Source organism: Notolabrus celidotus, chromosome 2 (genome assembly GCF_009762535.1).
Source record: "Notolabrus celidotus isolate fNotCel1 chromosome 2, fNotCel1.pri, whole genome shotgun sequence".
NCBI lineage: Eukaryota > Metazoa > Chordata > Actinopteri > Labriformes > Labridae > Notolabrus > Notolabrus celidotus.
Genome location: NC_048273.1, coordinates 13,944,967 through 13,966,344, shown reverse-complemented (window position 1 = coordinate 13,966,344; position 21,378 = coordinate 13,944,967). Strand labels below are relative to the sequence as shown.

Here is a 21,378-nt window from a genome sequence, read left to right as displayed (position 1 = left end):
GTATATTAATTTCCAAATTAAAAAAGGCTCTGCTTCTAGAATTTTGATTTCACTTAGCATGTACGTGACGTGCAAAATTTGGGATCCTGTACCTGTACTGTGCCAGTAAAGCTAAAAATTAGTGACTGTGATAGAAACCAATTACTGGAAGTACTGGTTTAGCTTAGAAGTTAAATAGTGTGCCCCATGTACAGAGGCTGCAGCCCCTGAGGAGTCGGTCAGGCTTTATTCCAATCTTTGTCCCTTTCTCTTCCCACTTCACTACTCGATCCACTTTCCTGTCTTTCATTAAAGGCATAAAAGCCCAGAGGAAAAAGAAGAAAGAAAAATACCAACAGTTTCAGGAATAGCATGGTTCCACCATGTCCAACACCCACCTTGATGGTCCTAAAATATATACCACCAATACAAGTCCAGTGCTACTAAGGGAAGAAGTAAGAGAATGTTGGTACTTATCTGTAACCTTGATTATGGTTTTCCTCTAAGAGAGTGGTTTCATTTCCATAGCTGTGACCATGCTATGCTGTAATGAATATTTGCATTTATTACCCAGCTGTCTTACTCATCAGCTGGTGGTTAATGCTTGATTCTGATTGGTCAAAACCCCTTGACAACCCTTTGACAGTTATTAACTTTGACTAACATGAGCAACATGTTAACTTGCCTGAATCCACCGTTGTCTGCCACAAAACCTGTAAGTCGGTCTTTGGCTATATTTTTTTAGCCATACATCTTGTGAACTCTTGAGCTCTTGCACTGTTATTGGGAAGTGAGGTTGTAAATTGCCTCCTCGCATCTTCTTGAATCTTTTCAGGTGATGATTTGCCAAGTGACAAATCTTCACCTTGCCACTTTTCACATCATGTCTTCTCATATAACTTGTATTCGCTGACGTGTAGGACACCACAATGTGACAGTGTCTGCACATGGTTTTTTTGTTTGTCACCTTTTCTCCTTCTCATTACTTGACAGGGAAATAGAAATGCTCGCCCACATGTCATATTTAAAAGCCGCTTGATCATACAACATTTCAACACTGAGCTGTTCCTTGCCACTAATGCTCATGTCTGCAGAGCGCTAAGCATGATGGGCCCCGCATTGGATGATGGTCTGTGTAGTTTCCACTTCCTTCCTCTCTGCTCTGCTGTGGCTGAAACAAAACAACACTTTTTCCTTGAAGACCCATCATTTCATACCATCACAGGTCCATAACAGTATCAAGACACTTTTGGTCTTGTGACATTGTGAAATTGAAGAAGTTTTACATCCTTATTCATTTCACATTAATACAAAACGGGAAAGGATTTATTATTATATATTTTTTCCTTGAATATATGTTTACTTTAACAGAATTCTGCTGTATGCGTTTTACATGCAACATGAAATTAGGTCACGTTGGCAAAATATGCTTCTGTGCCATCCCCCCACACATGCAGAGCCATGCTCATGACACTGCGTGTGGTTATGGAGAGCCTCGGCTATAGTGAATGTAAATGCCCCAACTATACACTACCTTCCACCACTCACTGTCTTTCTCTTTCTCTCCATCTTACCCACTCACTCTCTCTCTCTCATCCATGTTCGGCTCTTTAATTACATGCCAATTCAACACAGGGAAAAGGGAGAGATTGAGCCCTATTTCCCAGTACACACAGCCCACCCTTGAAAATATATCATTAAGAAAAAGGAAACCAGGGGATCTGAGTTGGCTAAGAGAAAGAAGACACAATTGATAAAAGACAGAGGAGGTAAAAGGAGCAAAGAGGAGAGGAAGAGTTTATTCTCTTTGGAGCTGACTTCAGTGTGTGCGATAAGACTGTTTTAGTTTTCTATCAGATGATGCAGAGGATCATCTCCTCACAATGGGAAGGCTTTCCCCATTGCTGTGTCAGCAGGCTCCGATTACAGTGGCTTTTTGTTGTGTTTCAAACAATTTCATCATGCGCCCCCCCCCAACCCACGCACACTTCTGCACTTGGTATGCAACGCAGCACTGGCAATTTGTACGTGTTTGGATTCCAATTATGGACTTGTTAAAGCTTTTTCGCCTGTGGCCTGCAAATTCTTATTAAGCCATACATTAAAGAGCACAGAATCACATTTAAATGGAGTTCATGTTTCTCTTTTGTTTGCCACTGTTGTGGTTCTTATTAATTTATTCTCGATGCCCTATATGCATTACACATTAACAAATAAATCTTGTTTGTGATTGTAATGCAAAATACTTGTTTCTTATTCAGAGATAGGGCCAGCATTTGTCAAGTAAACCAACAACAAGCCCAGAGAGAATGGAAAAGAGAGAAAAACAAGCACCAAAATGGAGCCGTTCCCTTCTATTACCCTCAACCATTTGAGAAACAAACAAACAAACAAACTGAAAAACAACAAGGATATTTGTTTACGCAGCCTTGGTTTTTCTTTGCAAGCGGACGTAGAGGAGAAAAAGGGAGTAAGGCAACAGTGTGAGTGATTGAGTGATTTGCTTGGTGGCTATTGGAAATCATTAGGTTAGGGGTGTTGGGACAAGGGAGGCTACGGGGAGGACACCAGTGCTACAGTCAGCCACCTCAAAGGTCCTGACCCTGGAAGGACTCCATCACTATCTGTCTTTCTTATGGTGAGAAGCCTGGCAGGGTGCTGACGAACTGACCTGAACAAAAGGAGAAGCCTTTAAATAGAAAATTAAATAGAAAACGAGGAACTAAGTTTAAACATAAATAAGATGTTCATAAATATGCAGCTCTGTGAGCACATAAACAGTTTTGTGGAATCTTTAGGCTTGTGGCAGAAAGGGCAAAACAAGATACAGGTCAATCAATCGATCAATGACTGACATTGCATTTAAACCCTCCTTTTCTGATACACTCAGGAAAGGAGGTAAGGTTACAGTATAGGAGTAAAGGAGCAAAGGTTACAGTAGAGAATTACCCTTAGTGCATGGGCCCTTGTAAAGACCACGCATGCACAAGCAGAAAAAATGAAGGGTAAATTTGCCATGTTGAAAGCAATCTTGTATGCAACATGAAAAACAGATTTGGATATTGTCTGTGTAAAGACACTTAATACATCACCACCCACTGAATACATTTTGCTGGTGAAATGAGATCCAAAAATGCAGCCGCTGCTAATAAAGCGTCTTCAGAGTGGCAGAAATATGATGCACAGTAACCCATATGAACCTCATTAATAGAACACAAGCAAATCTATTTATTCAGACAGTCAGGGGGAAAATGATTGCCTCGATACGGCATTCCTTTTCTCTCCGTCCCTCTTCTCTTCGTTGTGTATTCAGTGATTTTTGACAGATGTTATGTGCGTGTGTATGCCTAACATTCTTGCTTGGTGGGAGTTTTTGCTGCTGTGTGTATGTGTGTGCAAGGTAACACACCTGAAGTTTTGGAGTAGGAGTTCACCCCCGGAGAGTTTTTAACACCACATCCTGTCCTCACCACTTCTCTGTCAGTATCTCCCTCCTTTCTCCATCCCCACACTGATCCCATCCTTCTTCTATCTTTCTCTACCCTCCCAAAAAAAAAGAAGTTCTCCTGCAGTCCTGTTTCTTTTGTCTGCACTGCTGTCACAACCACTCAGGTTAGGGATGCTGGCCAGGCTGCTGGGAGCTTTTGACAGGTCATGGCACAAGGGATAGTGAGGCTGTACAGGCCTCTTCCCACGTTCTATATTTTTACTGTGGTTTTATTCTTCCTTTCTCTTACCTCGCCATCATCTTAAAACCTAAAGCAACTGGGTGTGTTGCCCATTTTCATAAAGATGTTTTGCAAAGATTTCTGTATTTTCTTCTACTTTTTTTTTTCTGAACTTCTGAATCACTCAGATATGGAAGCCCTCGCTGACATGCATCTATACATAGAATGTATTTTCTTGGTTTTGCTTTGATAGTGGGTTAATATGTTTGTTATTAACGGAGTGGGGGCGGCTGTAGATCTGGCTCAGAGGGTAGAGTCGGTCGTCTATGAATCGGAAGGTTGGCGGTTCAATCCCAGCACCTACGGTCACATGCCGAAGTGTCCTTGAGCAAGACACTGAACCCCAAATTGCTCCCGTTGTTCAGCGGGAGTATTACCTAATACTGATGGTTCCTCACTAAATAGCAGCCTCTACCATCAGTGAGTGAATGGGTATGAATGGCTGAATGTGACGAGTAGTGTGTGAAAGTGCTTTGAGTGGTCAAACTGACTAGAAAAGCACTATATAAATACAAGTCCATTTACCATTTATTGCCTTCGTTTTCCTGAGACCTTGACTTATTTTTCTCGTTATCCCGCTATGACAAAGATTTATTTTTTCATAACAATAGATTAATTTACATAGCCGATAAATTTACCAGCCGTAATGGGAAAACTATAGCCTTAATATCCTTAGATATTAACAATAAGTCAAGATCCTGAGAAGACAACTGAAACTATTTATCTCGTAAAACTGAGAAAATAATTGTACGAGTGCATGTCATCTCATGGCTTCTGTACCCAACCCACATAGGAAGTACTGAAACAGATAGCAATGCATTTTTCCTTCTCTTTATTTTCATAAAATATAAAATAAATAACTGTATAAATAAAATATATTGACAAACTATTTGCTTCGACTGTTAGAAATAAAAATATCCTAAAAAAAAGGAACTGCATTTTTCCTTGTTTTCCATAATGTCACTGTTCAAATATTCCATGTGTGTACTGTAAACCAGTACCTTTTTGTATTGCAATCGTGGGAGCTTACAGTAATGCGGGATGTATCAATAGACAGTGGGCCCACACCCATTTTCTCTGTTTTAGCTTCATTCAAAAATTGATATACCAATGTTCTTTTACAAAGCCATACGCGATATTTCAGTAGGTTAATTTCATGTTGCAAAGATTGAGACCTGCTCAGGTACTCCTGGCAGCTTAGGGGTCTTCCGAATTCAGGGGTGCATGCACGTCAACTAATAGTACACCAGGATGTGTGACAAGGCAGACTAACTATAAGTGGATGTTGTTTGTATTTCTGTAGACTACTTCCAGTGGCTGATCAATGTATGAACGTAGCGACACACATGCATGTTGCATGTGTGCGAGTAATGGACTGCTGGTGTTGTAAATAGTCTATGACATACACAGAGTTTTTTAGGTTAATCAATACTCTGAAGTGACACACCAAGTAATTTGCTAATTAGGAAATTATGCACCCACCTGTCACCCGCTATTAGCTGCATGGTGGAATATTGCAAGAGTGTGTTTCATTTCATTGTGAGCCGATATTTTAAACCCATTTCTCCATTGTTTTTGGTGTTATGATGACTTCATAGTATTTATCATTCTAAATCAGTTTTCATGTTATACCTGTGTTTCAGGTTGTGCATTCCTCACCTACTGCGCCCGAGAATCGGCCATCAAAGCACAGAACGCCCTCCATGAACAGAAAACACTGCCAGGGGTAAGTGTCTGTCTCTCTTCCTCTCTCTCTCTCTCTCTCTCTCACTTTCTCTCTCTACGGTGGTCAGCCATGCCATCTGTACCCAACTCCACACCAGCCGGCATTCTCCATGCATGGTCCCCGAGATGAAAAACACTTTAGAAAGCAATTCAATCAATAGCTCAGCCTTTTGAAGGCCTGGTTTCAACTTTTCCGTGTGTCTGTTCTCCGGGGAATACTGCCAGCATTGATCAGACCCACTCTGCTTCACACTTTTGAAGCAATATTGCAGAATGACTGAGTTGTAGGGGTGCAAAGCTCTGTATTGCAGGTGCTACCAATAGAGTAAATGTCAACCAGAGTTTAGAATAATCATAATAAAAGAATTCATTGGATAAAGAGTATGAACACCTTTGTGCATCGCTCTATCTGTGTGGGAACCTCACAAGTGTTAACAGAAAGAGACATGAGGATGAAGGGTTGGGTAGAGGAGGCTCCCTGCAGAGGCAGCATGGCTTAACATGGTTAGATCAAGCTTTCACCAGAGAGAAACATCAGTACAGATCCACTCATCCCCCTCCCATCCTCCCCCCTCACCCCCAGCAGTACCTCTAATGGAAGACAAAGAGCCTGAGAAACCCAGCCAAAAGGCACATGTTACAGTTAATCATGCAAAAAACAACTAGCATAAACTTTTGACATCTTTCTGGTGGCTTTCTTGTGAAAACAAGTTGTTCGTTTATCCTGCAAATTAGCTTAGCATGAGGCTGCAGGGCGATGTTTCACTCCTTTTTCCTCTGGATTTGAATATTAAGATGGTATACCAGGAAAGGAAATGAGTGTTCTCACGTAATGCCAGAGGATGCAAACATGAAAAAAAGAAGAATAGTTGTTGAACTCTCTGTGGTCTGGCTCACGTCTCGTAGTCGTTAATTATGCACCCTCTCCCCTGGCAGAGCATCCATGGGTCAAGAGTTGATCGTCCATTGGGATTAACTAGTTGATGCGGCTGAATGTGAACACAAGAAGCATGAGGGCTGAGGCACAGATGCTAACAAGGCTGGTGCTCTTGTTGGTGTCATTTCTTCTCTTTGTGTGCTCTGAAAGAAGAGCAGACCTCCAAACCATCTGGGCTCTGGAAGGTCCAACAGTTAACCAAATGAAGGACTGTAAACAACATTACTATAAATTGTATCACTTAATGTTAGTCAAGAAATAACTTTTAATGACTGTACAAGCCATGATGCATAGTCTATGTAGAGATTTCACAAACAGACCTGTAGGTCTTATTTATCACACACCAGCTTTCCACACACACACACACACACACACACACACACACACACACACACACACACACACACACACACACACACACACACACACACACACACACACACACACACACACACACACAGATATTTTTTGAAGTTTCCCCATATCACTTGTGGCAAATAAAACCCTTTTCTTGTACCTTTCAGTCCAGCTTTAGCCCTCCTGCTGACTTTCCCTCCAACCCCCTTCTCCACAACCCACCCAGTTCTGTCCACCCCACATCCTCCTGTCTCCCCTCTTTCCCAGTGCTGCTCTCCCCGAGACAGAGCGTGTCATAGAAATGTAACAGGCCGACATTGATGGGTGTCAGGCCTCACAGGCGAGGCTGCTCCACTCTTCCCTTCACTTTGACTTCACTCACACACATACAAACACCAGTGGTCTGAGGAAACACAGGGTATGCTATAATACTGCAGCCATACACAGCACAAGCAGGGGGCAACAGCAGCTATGCAGTGACACCGCTATCCACATTTGCCTAAAAGTCCTGTCTACCCTGTTCACTACAAACTGAGGAGAGAACAGCTTATGAAAAATATATTGACAACTTGCAGATAAATATGAATGGTACAACAAAAGAAAATATCATACAGGAGAATTTTCATACATCCAAAACTGCAGTGTGTTTTGTGTTTCTGTATGTGACTGCTTTGCCCCCTGTTGTCTTCCCTGTCCCTCCCTCTTGAGCCTCCCTGCTCCTAAATCTTTTGCGATATGACCCCTGTTGCTTCACTGCTTGATGGTAAGTAGAGATGCCACTGGTTTGTTTGCAAAATCCTGTTTGATACGCCATTTGCCAGGGGCTATGGTGTAATTATTGAAAACTAGGTTTCTCCAGAGAGGAGTTATGAGATCTTAACGTCCATGCTTGGTCAGTAGCATGGCTGCTATTTAGTCTGGTATGGTTACTTTTCCATTTCTGTGATGTTAAATGTTTGAGTCTGATTTCAAGTCAATCCACCAAAATCCTGCCGGACTTAGCTTTTTGCAAATAAGTCGAACCAGGTATGAACCTCCTAACAAGCTATGCTGAATTACAGGGCCTTTGCTGATAACCGATAACAAACAATTTTACCATCGTACACATTGGGGCTGTAGCTAACAAGTATTTTGATAGTGAATTGCACAATGACTCAATAGCTCTTCAAGCCATATTTTGTTTTGGCTTTGGAACACAGATAGTGTTAATGTAAGGTATATGGTATTGTTTTGAATGTGTAGTGTTGTTACTATAGGTACTATGGGAATAGTTTCCTCCACATGTTTAAGACGGGAAATAGAAAGGCATGAAATGTGGTTTTAAGCTAAGAGGACTGAAAATATATATTGAGAGACGGCAGCATTTCTTTAACTTTGGACTGCTGAAGCTGAATGTCACAGTTGGTGTTTAAAAGAGGGACATCCAATTTGCCTTTTGTTTACATGCACCCATGTTTATAGTTGTGCTAGGTTTGCAACTCTCAAGCTAGGAAGCACTCTATACTTCACAAATTTTGCAGGCAGTCAATTTTTGGAGTGTTGAGGGTTCAATGTTCCAAGACATGGGAAGTTTTAGGACCTGACGGTATTGCATCAACTACTGCCATCCTGCTGTATTTCATGAACGTGTGGCTCCTCGGTCACTGTTTTACAAATGCAACTCTCAGCAGAGATAGTAAGGATACGAGATGGCTTACCCTTTAGCTACACCTCACCGGGAAATTATGTTGTATTTATAGCATGAAAAATATCCATGATGAAATTACAGACCAATTATCAACAATGAAATTAGTTGGCAACTTTGTTGCATGCATGCATAGCAAGCTTACAACAAAATACAAATGGGCACCTGCGTTCACACAATTGATTTGATGAGAGGTTTTGTAAGAAGCCTTGAGCTGGAGGCTTCTGTCACAGTGTCTCAGTGTCTTCTGTTGTTTCCCTCAGCAAATGAATGAATTTCCCCCTTTTCTTCTTTAAATGAACAAAAAAATAAAATATTCATACAAAGCTGGAACCCATATGATTTCTGTTTTTAATTATGTCATAACTGGGAAGATTTTTGGTTTGACGGAGTAAAGAATGCAGTTAACCGTGCTATAGTACTGACTCTGAGTCATGGTCAACTGTGGATTGTTTTGTGTTTCACTTCACTTCTAGGTCATGCATGTATCACTTATGATTCACCCGTTCGTTTGTGTGTATGTGTGTGTGTGTGTGTGTGTGTGTGTGTGTGTGTGTGTGTGTGTGTGTGTGTTTGTAGATAAAATCCTCAGTAAAAGTTTACTCCTGCAAAACAATAAAAACCACCATGTAAGTTACAAAATGTTAACTTCATTAACTCATAAAGTATTTCAAATTCTGGTTCGAATTTGTATCAAATTTAGTGTTTGACAAGTAATTACTTAAAAAAAATTGTTTTTGTAAGAGTCCTCGAGATTATTTTATTGCCCAAGCAATTTTACCAAATGTTGCATGTCTGCTTACACTCAGATGTTAGCAAGGAGGCACTAGTTGCCACATGCAAAAACACAACCTCTTGTGCGTGTCCTCTTATTATCTGAAAGAAGCACTTGTGTTCTTGGATGTTATTATCCATGTCCCCCTGTTACACATTAGCTGCTGAAGGGAACAGTATGGCCTAATGGAAGCGTACTGGACTGGAATATAGATTCCTGCAGTGAAGTGTGATGGGAACCTTGGGGACACGTGTGCCTGACATAAGTTTGGCCACAGAATAGGAGAAGCTCTGACAGTTTACCAGGTGTGTGTCGCTTGGCTCTATTAGCTGTGTGTGTGTTTGTGCTTGCGTGGTAAGCTGGCTTTGCATTGCAGCCAGGCCTATGTAGATACAGATAGCAGAGTGTAAAGGTGGAGAGAAAAACATGTGCACATGGCAGCTTGCCGTGATCACACACACCACCCACAACAGTCAGGCCTGATTATATTATTTGTGTGCTGTTTCGTGCTTGTTTGCAGCTGACAGAAATGCACTACTTTTCATATTACATAACCATATGAGTGCTTTTGTGTATCTGAATATGCTTGCGTGTGTTTGCTTGAAAATCCTACAATCAGTCTTTTTCTCTCTAATAAAAATCTGAGCAACCCCTGATGACTTGCACCCTGATTATCTCTTGTGACATTGTTGTAAAAACAAAAACAACAAAGTCTTTGATTTAAATCCTACAGTTGTTTCTTTTGGTCTGTGTGCCTTTTATGGCACACGCACACAGGAAGATATTCTCCACCCTGCTCAGCTTCATGACAAAATCCTGCATCCTTCACACCATCCACCCCCCCTCCAACACTGTCCTCTCTTTGCCACTCCTCAAATCCAGCCGATCCAAGAAATAATCTCAGCTGCTGCAGCAAGTCTATATCCTGTAGCACGGAAAAACATGCCCCCCTCCCTTTTTCGTCATGCTAGTATTGTGTACAACAGTGATTGTCTTGGAGAGGCGATGGTGGGAATGTGTTTGCTGCATGCATTTACTCCTAGTATTAGCACAGCTCGACCTGGGGGGAGTGTAAGAGGCTGGCAGTGATTCAGGAGGCAGGTTTATGGAAATAGCACCCGCATTAAAAACCCAATGAGAGCAGGGAGAAGATTATGCTCCGGCACACACATGTGGGCTCCTGCAATGTCAACACTCTAAGTAGATCCCCTCCCTCTCAATTGCCTCCGTCTCTCTCTGTCTCCGTTTCTGTGTCTTCTGCTCTCCTGCTCCTACACAGTGCCCTTTGCTGCACACACACCTGCACTGTTTGTGTTTCTGTGTGTTTGTGTATATATGCAGGCATGAATTTACCAGTGCTTGTATGTGTTATTGTGTTTATGTGCCAGTGCTCAGCTTTGCTATAATAGGATGTATGAGAAGCGAAGAGCAGAGAACAGCCGTGTTGCAGAGAGTGGCCGACCTTGTGCTGCGGAAATTGAGGCTTCCGTGCGAGCTGTTCCTCGACACGCTGCAGCCTGCCTAGCCTTCCATTGGGCTTTGCACGCACATAAACACACATAAACACAGGCACAGGCAGAAACACAACATTCACCCATACTTTTGGGTGCTTTCTATCCACCTGTTTATCAACTACAGCAACGCTATGGCAGCCTAGCGGCTGCAAAGGCTGAATAATTCACTGCTATACACTCTGTGAAGGTTGGCCAACTAAGTGTAGTGAATTGTATGATTGTGTGTGTGTACTGTATGTGCTTTTGTTGAGTGGGCAGCAGTGGGGATGGGAGGGGAGCGGACTGGTCAGCGTGAAGCCAATTGGTGCTGGCAGGATTGGAGGCCATGAGTCAGGGAGAGGGAACTCGAGAATTTCGCCTTTGGGTAACAGGAGAGAGAGAGAGAGAGAGAGAGAGAGAGAGAGAGAGAGAGAGAGAGAGAGAGTGTGTGTGTGTGTGTGTGTGTGTGTGTGTGTGTGTGTGCGTGTGTGTGTGTGTGTGTGTGTGTTTGTGTGTTTTCAGGAAGAAGATCATAGTGGACTGGAATTTGAAACAGGCATGTTCAAGGTCTTTTCTTCTTTATCTTTTTGTGCTTTGTGAATTATACAGGCAGTTGTTTTGGGAATTTCACATTTGAATTAGAGTAAAAATCTTGCACATTCCCTACCTGACCTATTTTGCATTTGTTCTTTTTTAAGTTGTGGCCATGGGGAGATATTTTTTGTCCATTATAAAAAAAATAAATGTAATAAGAATGATGACCAAAAGAGATACAGGTTATCATATTACAGACGTAAAGATACTTACCACTGGTAAACCAAGCTGGATGATCTAGGCGTCTGCTTTTGTTTTTTATTTTTTAAAGCCTTTTGTTGATACATTCGGATGAGTCTAAAAAAGGTTGTGTTGTAACTGGAACTTTACAGGTTTTAAGTCTGTGACCTGGCCTGTCTATGAACTTGTTATCAGAGTGAAAGTACACAGATGAATAGAGGGAGTAGGTGGTGGTATTAGAAGTCCGGAGGTTAGACGCTCTTGTGCATGTGTGAGTAGACTTTTATGTACTCTAACTTATGCTTACTATAGGATAAACTGCTAAACAACAACGTAAGTACAATGCAAATTGCAGTGAGCACAACAAAACTATTTCTCTTTGAGTATGTTTGTTTTTGTGCGTGTCTTCTGTAATGGCATATTGGTGTAATGTTAGCACAGTAAAGAGCTGCTGTATTGGAGTGCTCCTGTGGGAACGAACCCTCACACCAATGCAACATGCACTTATTCTGACACACACATACAAACCCACACATGCATACACACACATGTATACACACATTGGTGCAGGCCCTATAGATAAACTCTAATACACACGGCAACTGTTGGGGTTGTCACAATGTTGCTTTTTTTCAACTTTTGTTGCTCTCTGTCTCAATGTTGCTCTTCTGGTACCCCTTTAATGCACGCTCACACACACACACACACACACACACACACACACACACACACACACACACACACACACACACACACACACACACAGACGCACACTCACACGCACACCCACACGCACACGCACACACCTTTGTTCGGCTCGTTTTTCTGTGCGGTAGATTAGCCACATATTTAGAGAAGCCTTCCTCTCCCCAGGGGATTGGCTTCCAAGGGTATTTGGAGAAAAGAGGAGGATCTGCACTCTGCACCTGCTTTGGGAGAATAAACAACATCCACAGGAAATGTGTTTCATCATGAAAGTTTACACGGATATGCAATGATTTGGAAGTGCTAGTGTTGTAAAATGTTTTAATCAAATATGTGTTACTTTAATCATTTGGTTTGTGGAAAAAATAACAACTGCAACAACATAACATGAAAAGCAGCAACATTATATACGGTGACAAATGAAAGAGCAGAAACTGATTTTTGTATCGCCAAATATAACTGTATTACAGCCATTGCCATCATATTTGAATCAAATCCCTTTCCCAAACTTTGACTAACAGATGACCGTATTTTGAACCCATGTGTGACGTGAGCGCTGATGACATTACAATACTGCTCCCCCTTGCTCTACTCAGGCTACATCTCACTATCTGGTTCATGTGGGGAGAGGTAGTTTGAAATACCAAAATAATCCACTGCACACCCTGCCCATTAAGCCACTTCATGGTGAGAAGTGTGCTATCATTTCAGAATAGCACAGGTTAGCAAAAGGCTGAATTATTAATGTTTTCATATATTTTTAGTCTACTTAACCTATTTCTGGTTGTGGCTGGAGACCGCTTGCCCGCCTGTCTGTGAAATTCAATCATGTGACACAGTTTGGATCTGGGTTATAAAGCTGTTTTTATGTTTAAAGGAGGAGAACTGTTCATGTGTTTGTGTAGGTTTGTTTTTGACTTTGAATGTTATTGCTTGTAACCAGATTAAACCGTCCTGGTCCAGCTTATTTTGATTCCTTTTTTGGATGATGTAATGTCAGCATGGCACCGTGAAGCTAACCTGTATCAACGGGGCAGAACCAGATGAGTCTGGTTTAAATCCAGGCCGGCAGGCATGGCGCTGCAGACCAAGGCAAAGAGGCAAGGCCCAGATTCTGACTGACAATCCATCTGTGGGTCCCTCTCCAGACTCTTACAGTTGTGCCAAATTCTGCACACACAAAAAGACAGAGCAGGAGTGAGGGAAAGGGTACAAAGCACATGGATAATAAACTGTGGCCCTGTGAAGAGGTGTGGGTATGTATCTGTGCAAGAGTGTGTCCTTGTGTTCAGAGGTGCCATGGGCATATTTGTGTATGTGGGCAAAAGATAAAATCCAGAGAGCCTCTTTCTCTTCTTTATAAGCGGCATGTAAGCGAACATGCAGCCCAAACCCCCACAGTGAGGAGTATTGTGTTGACATCAGGGCAGCTAAACCATTATTTCTTTCAATTGCGATTAATCACATTTTAAATCTTTTTGATTAAAAATTCAATTATTTTGCATATAGACACTGTAAGTGATACCATATTAAGAATGTAAAGCAATTCCCATCAGTGTCTTGATCTGGGAATGATATGAACAAAAATATTTTTCAATTCATATTTTTTTCAATGAAAGCAGAACATAAAGCACAAAGCGTCACATACATACCAACATACGTGTAACAGGGAGGTATCCTCTTTGTACATCCTCCTATGTAGTATTTCAGCACAGCTAATGTCACAACCCATTCTTTTTTTCTCCTAGCATTCAGTCCATTTTGTCCAGTTGTTCGAGACTCCTTCTTTTAGTCCTTGAGTAATGACTCATTCTTTCCATAGAGTGTATTTTGAGAATATCAAACCACTATGCTGGGTTGGGAGGGTCACTTTTTAACCAGTCTCTTGTGATGGCCTTTTTACAGAAGGGGTATGTGTACTTATTTTGAATCATATCACTTTTAACCAGTACAATACAATCTGAGGGTCCCTGGAGATCTTTTAGCCTAAAATGTCCTCAAGAATCAGAACAACCTTGTCCCAAAAAGTTTGAAAATGTACTTTATGATCTTGACTTTAAGATTAATTATTCAAATCAATGCTGCACCGTTATACCAGTGTGGTCTGAAACCATGACTTAGAGGTAGCAGACAGCTTCAAAGTGCTTAAAATAGTGTTGTTTAAAATAAAATGATAAACTGCTACAAATTAAGAAGTCTGAAGGACTATATGCTCAAAATGTCCAACAAGTGTCAATATGCTGTGCAGTTATTCAGAGATCATTCTGATTGCTCACTGATGTCCATTTAGGATTTTGTTACAGCAACAACAGTTGCACTTTTCAGGAGTTCCACTTTGGCTGCTCTCTAATGTTTCTTACTATGTTTGTGGGAAACTGTTTTTCCCTGCAACGGTAAGGCAGGACTTGTCACAGCATGCCCCCCTGAGGACGTCGCTTAGATCCAAGCCACAGGTCTGTGGCGATTTGAACTTTCTTGGATTTTGTGAAGCAGTTGACCGCTGAAACTGGTCTGATTAGCTGCACCTGCATGGTCTGATTAGCTGCACCTGTATGGTCTGATTAGCTGCACCTGGATGCTTAGTTTGTAGGTTGTAGCTCAAACTAGACTCAATTTTGACTTGTAAACTTTGAATTTTTGAAGTGAAATGTGCCATTTGAAAGCGCCACAATGGTGTTGCTTCCCATCACACGTTACCAGGAAAGGCTACTTACCTATGATGTATTGTAACAGACTAAAAGGGCATGTGTTGGAAAAAAAAAAGAAAGTTTGAGCAATTATTGTGTTAACGCTGACAGTGCTGGCATAATCGGAGTGGTTCACTTAAAGTTGCATTTTTTTTAACAAAAATGACCATTTAATTATTGTAACTAAATATTATTTAATTTGGTCATAAAAGGTCAAAGAATGCTCCATTAAATATTTGCACATTTGGATTTACTCTGTAAAATATGACATATTTTTTACGAGGGTGTTTGTATTGCATGATTTTGCATGACCTCTGGTGTGGGTGGGGTTGGACCCAATGTGAAATCTGTTCATGGTTTTGAAAAATCCCTGACTGTGCCCTTGCCTCTGTTTATGTTCAAAAGAGAGGGGAGAAAGATTAGCTGACAAAAATATACTAGAGGATAGTTTAAGAGGCACAGGGAAGTGTAGCTGAGAGCATGTAACTTTACTCAATAATGAAGGACATACTTAAAACGCATCACCCAACATGGCTAATCGAAGTTGACATCTCACTGGCTGGACCTTGTGCTTGTAGGAGGGAGAGAGGAGGGTGAGTAAGGGGTGAGTGAGAGATTAGAGGGGGTTGAAGTGACAGAAGAGTTGAGATATTGAGAAAAGAAGAGAGGAGGGAGAGGGAGACATAGGGTCATGTTGACAGCTTGAAGCTACACCTTCAATGTTAAAATAGTCTTTTGCTTGCCTGTGTTTATGTATGAATGTTTCTGTGCCCATAGACACACAACGGCACACAGTTGTGTGGTGGAACCAGGGGGGAGCTCATTTGTAAGGCAGATCTAGCCGTGCTTTGGTGTACTGTCCGCAGAGAGGGTAAGGGGGCTGCACAGCACGACAGCCAGCATTTGTCAGCAAAAATCAGGACTAATGAAATACAGTCCACATGGCTGGAGGGCAAGGAGAGGAGTGTGACTGACAGCAGACATGAGTGGAAACAGCCTGTGGCAGTGCTCCTTCATGGCTACCAACGCATCAGCCAGCCCTACTGATTTGTTTTAAGCCCCAGTCCTCCTTCGCATCCTAGATAAGGGCAGCAGCGTGAGGTATAGAGGGTAGAGAAGAGGAACAGTGTGTGTGAGGGTCCCTGGGGGTAATGACACGGAATACAAGTGTATGGGGAGTGCTAGTGATGGGCCTGCTCATGTGGAAGTGGGTATTTGCATTGCAGAGGAGGGCTGTCAGTAGAGCTCGCTCAGGGAGCCTGTGTCAGGGTGATCGCTAGAGGTGGCTTCTGTCATCTGCCCCACAGAATACCAGGACACTGCATGTAGCTGAGCCAGCACCAGCAAGATCAAGCACTTTGACAATTTTTTGTGTAGGTTTTTTTTTTCTCATTCAAATTTGGATTATTCCTGAAACAAGGGATATTTTTTTTGTTTATCAAGGCAGCCTTGAAGCATTTCATATAAGATACAAGAATAATCTGGATGGCTGCAGAATAGCCGTGAATATGAATTATATAGTTATGTGCCAACAGCTATAGTCAGTGGCCTCTAAACTATTTCAGTCCCCGCTGCAATAAGAGGCAGCTTTTAATAATTCAGAGTAAAACAGTACACTGGATGTCTTCCAGGCAGCAAACTCACATTTAGGTGAAACATTAAAATCCCCTCCACCCCTCACTTCCTCAACATCCCCAAACCATGACACGCTGCATCCCGTGAAGGGCTTATAGGGACGCACACATCACTGAATTGTGTCATTGTTGTTTGCAGAGTTTGTTGGCAGTGTGTGGAGCTTTGCATCTATGTGTGTTTTTGTTTGTGTATGACTGACCGTGCATAAGAGCAAATTGTGCACCTTGACCTTACACTCATGTCAGCCCTGTGGCTCCCAGCACAGCTGTGGCACACATAAGTACGTACATTAGGCATGTTTTTGGAGGATGCAATTTACAGCCACACTGCTCTGGAGGGAACGTTGGTGCTTATCCTTTTTATGTGCTTTCTGCAAGATCTCATGCAGGAGGTGGCTCTATGAAGTCATCTTGGAGATGGAAAAGAAAAAAATGGAAAAGCAAAGAAATGTAGATTATAGGAGAAGGAGCAGGATTGGCCAGAAGACAAGTGAAACAGAATAAGAAGTAAAAGGAAAGATATTTGAATCACTGAGTTGTGAAGATTAAGAAATGAGATGGAGGGAGTTGGAGAGAGTGCAGTGGAGAGTGGGAGGTATTGATGGACAGCCTTACTGCCTGACCAGGACTAGTAGTTTTCCCCTGTCGTGTATGAAACAGGCGATAAGGCAACACAGCTGAGCTCCTTCTTTTGTTGAATCCAACAATGAATTACAAAGAGAGTTAATCATTTAGTTTACACTAACTGATCTGCTTTGTCTCAGATTTAGAATATAAGAACTAGTTGACAGAAAAAAAAGATTGAAAAAAACCCCAAAGAAAAGCAGTCTAGAAAATCAAAGTCAACAGCAGACTTAAGAACCAAAGCAGTAATGAAGCTTTGATCCCTTCACAGCCCTTTGATAATCCGCCTTCTTCACATAGAATCAGAGTCCCTTGTTTACTCTGATTTGTCGATATATTGCAGAAGCTCTAAAATCCTCCTCCAGCCAGTGGCGGACCCTGATTATTTTTTTTTACGAGGGTGGCCAAACTTGGGCACAAACATGTGTAGGGGTGGCCAGTCAATGTGAATACTAGGGGGTTACCCTCAACCTGGGAGGGTTCTCTCCAGTAATCACATCTACTTTAACCGCTAATATAAAAACAATGCAAAAAATGTTATACTCTAGTATGTCATTTTTAACTTTAAAAGGTAACAGAATGACGGCATTTAAGTCTGCTAAACATAATACTTTAAGGACTCAAAAAGAAGATGTATGTCCAAAGTCATTCAAAGTACTAACAAAAGAAAATGTTTCAAATTGAAATGCAAAGAAGCTGCTAACAGCCTGCTGAAACACATCCTAAATGGTTGATTTAAATGTGAATGTGCCTCTTACAGAGCAAACAGCCAATCATAGTTTAAGATTTAAGCGTGCACAAACTCTGGGTTGACCAATAACCACTGACCACATGCAGAGCCGCCTCTTCTTCAGCCCGGGTGGTTTTTCTTCAATTCTGTCACTCACCAGACAACTATAGCTCCCCCTTTTCTACTATACCCTGCAGTGTAACAGTCACACAGGAAACACACTATGCCTTTTTTTTTTTTAAATAAAGGTATATTTGACTTTATTGTCTGTGTGTTCCATCACCACATCCCAGATCAAGCTGTTGCATTCAACAGACTAACTATGTTCTGAGATGACGAAATGCAAGACGGCCCTAAAGGTCGGGGCTCAGATTTAGTCAAACATAAAAAAATGAAGGATATTAATTCCTTGTGCATTATAGTGTTAAGTAATACTGTGCATTTTGTTAACAGGTTTTGTCTTGTTGTTTTACCTCTGGAGAAGTTGTGGATTTGAGATTCAGTAGTTACCAGCTGCATGACTTATGAACATAGCTTTAGCAGCATCGACTCTTTTCCTCAACTTAACCTTAAACATTTTAATCCCCAATTAAGAAAGAGCTCTATAAATATGCCATTTGTTATAGATCTTCTATTAAAGGTTGAAGGCACATTTTAAACACAAGTTCCTTTCGCAAATGTTTTGTTCCTCTAATGTCAGTATGTCTTAATCAGCTGTGCTGGCTGCTGACCAAGAGTAGTTGTTGATAAAAGACTGATTTGGATTCAGAAAAAAAATGTGCAGAATTCAATTTGTTTCTGTTTCTGTTTAATCTGCTTTGCAGTACGGCACAGATGGGTCATACCTTAGTCCACAGCAGATTGATATCCACCCACCGACAATTATAAATCCTCAGAGCTGTTATTGCCATTTCTTTCATTCTCTGTTTTTCATTTTCGTCAAAATTACAAAAATGAAGAACAGAGACTGAAAACACGAGAAAGTTGCTTCATGTTCTCGTTTTCATGTCTGCTTCATTAAGGGAGTGCTTGGCTTGCTGAAAATACCTACAAAAAATCAGATATGCGCACCACTGCTTGGTTGATCACTCAAAGCTGTTGCAGGTGATGAAGTAGGCTCTGAATTTGAACAGCAGAACAAGATCTGTAATGATGTTTCATGTGTACTTTTTTGAAAGGGAAATGATTTTCAATTTGTCAGAATTCATTTCAAGCTCCTCTCAGGAAAACAAGCAAACCCTCTCTTTTTTTACTTCAATCTTTCAAGCTTGAGTATTTAAAAGTTAAAAATATTAACCAAGAGGATGACGCATGAATGTATGTGCATGGTTTAAGTTCCCTGGGAGAACAACACAGTTGCTCATGTGTTTCTTCAGAGGATAGGATAAAGCTGTCTCTCATCATCATCACAGAACACCAGAAATAAGGCTCTGCATGCACAGAAACACACATACATAAATATAAACTGAAGCAAAGATGTGCACAGGCACAATCCATTAGGCATCGGGGCAGAGGACGAGACAGCACATCTATTTACAGAGTTTATTTTACCTGTTTTTTCTTGATTCATTATTTATGAATGTATCAATCTGTATGACTGCAGCGGCATATAGAGTTTGTTAGGCAGCTTTCCTGACAGTTTTTCTGTCTCCCAGCTTCCATGTGTCGGTCTGTCTGTCTGTTCGGCCTTATGAGGACTCTTTTTTTTCTCCCTATCAAAATATGTCTGCTATGCAAACTCTCTCCCGCCTTTTTCTGCCGTACTTCCTCTGCCTCTCATCGCACATCTTTGTCATCAGACTGGTTCCTTTTATTCTTTGATCTTTTATTCAGTCTCTAAAACATTTTAAATTATGATGATGACTTGCAAATTTATCTGAGATTAATTTGATGGGTTCAGCTTGTACCCGCTCGCCTCATGGGTGTGCTTTTACTGCAGCGTTATTAAAATATTCCTGAAAGACGACTCTCCAGTACCCCTCTTTCAAGATTGGGAAAAAGCAGAGGATGTTGTCCAACCCACCTCTTCATCTCATCTTCCGTCTCCTCTGCTCTGAACTACTTCTCCCCTCGATTTCTCCTTTCCCTTCCTCACGTAAGAGTGATTCCTGGAGTTGGAGCTTTTGACCACAGTCTATGTGAAGCAGAATCTTGTCAAGCGGTCTTTTATTGCATCATGTTGTCTAACATCACATGAACAATGACTCACATCCCTGCTGACTTGATTTTCTTTGTGTCATTAGCGTGTAATAAAAAAAGCTAGAAAGCAGGTTTCAGAAAACATAAAAGCTTTTGCAAATGTTTCATGAAGTACAGAACTCATTTGTAATGACTCAAGAAAATGTGCAATATGTATGCAGAACTATAGTTGTGAACATTACACTCTGCAAAGAACTGTTAACTGATTCTGTACAGGATGAATAGGAGGTCATCAGAAGGGCAGTGATAGTCTGTCATGTCCTCAGAGACATCTTAAAGCTCTTACTTTGTAAGCTGAATGACCAGGATCTGATAATGTCAGATTTATTATAGCATCCATTCTTAGTGAAAACCCTTAGGCTGTTAGCTGGTCAGCTATGTATCCTGAGTTTATTTCAGGTTGTAGCAAATAAAAGCCTTTTCTTTCCCTTTCAGTCTCTGTTGAACTCTTTCCCTCACACTCTCTTTCTCTAACACTTTCTTCCTCTGTCATCACTTCTCTTTTTTTGCAGCCCTGCCCCCCTTATTGAAGATGCTCGATAGTGGTCTGCCTATAGCTTACAGAAATAGGACATACAGTAATAAAGGCAGAGGAGATGGCAAGTTATCTAAGGATCAGCATGGAGCGCAGCTGGAAGAAAATAAGAAATTACAAATATCAAAAAAATGTCGCTCCATCTCAGCCTCGCCCTATCAAAACACGGGATCACTGAGCTGTAAATCCTGGCTTATTCTTTTGCTGCAAACCAAATAGGCAGAAAGAGCCATTCCCTCTTGCAATAAACAAGAACAATGACATATTGCCTGGGTTCCATGTGAATGGAGCTATGACGGTAAAGTGTGTGTTTGATGTAGGTCTGTCGGTCATGGCTCTTTATGTATGCTGGCATATAAGCAAGAGGTGTTTTGAAATGAGTGAATATGATGGCTGTTTCAAAGCTGGAACCAAAAAGCATCTGGAAGCACAGGGACTTCTGAAGAGCAACACACCTAGTACCATGCTTTTTCAATTTTTATTAGATTTTTTTTCAGAGTGGCAGCACAGAGCTTGTAAGACAAATCCTTTCTAATAGGAAGCCTCTCGGGCTGCAGAGGAGCGTGGTCGATACGGAGAGACACAGAGGGCTTTGAAGATGGCCTATCTCTCTGCCTCCATCCAAATGAAAAGGCAAGAGAAGGGCCCACAGGGACAGAGCCGGGCTAAGTTTCTATAAACACTATCTACATAACACCTAAGATGTCCCTGTGTTTGATGTGACAGCGTCCGGATTAACTCACATTAAGGAGAACAACAAAGCCTCGGGTGCTGTTTCCTCTCTTATTGCCTGACAGGAAGAGACAGATTCA

At 41.4% G+C, this 21,378-nt stretch overlaps 1 protein-coding gene across 1 annotated transcript in view; it reads left to right on the top strand.

The window, feature by feature from the left end:
• Positions 1–21,378, top strand: part of zgc:165603 (uncharacterized protein LOC571425 homolog) — a 113,124-nt gene that overhangs the window by 14,083 nt on the left and 77,663 nt on the right. Inside the window, exon 2 of the mRNA XM_034700267.1 lies at positions 5,351–5,433. Within this exon, the coding sequence (XP_034556158.1) occupies positions 5,351–5,433 (83 nt within the window). The remainder of the gene's footprint in view (positions 1–5,350; positions 5,434–21,378) is intronic.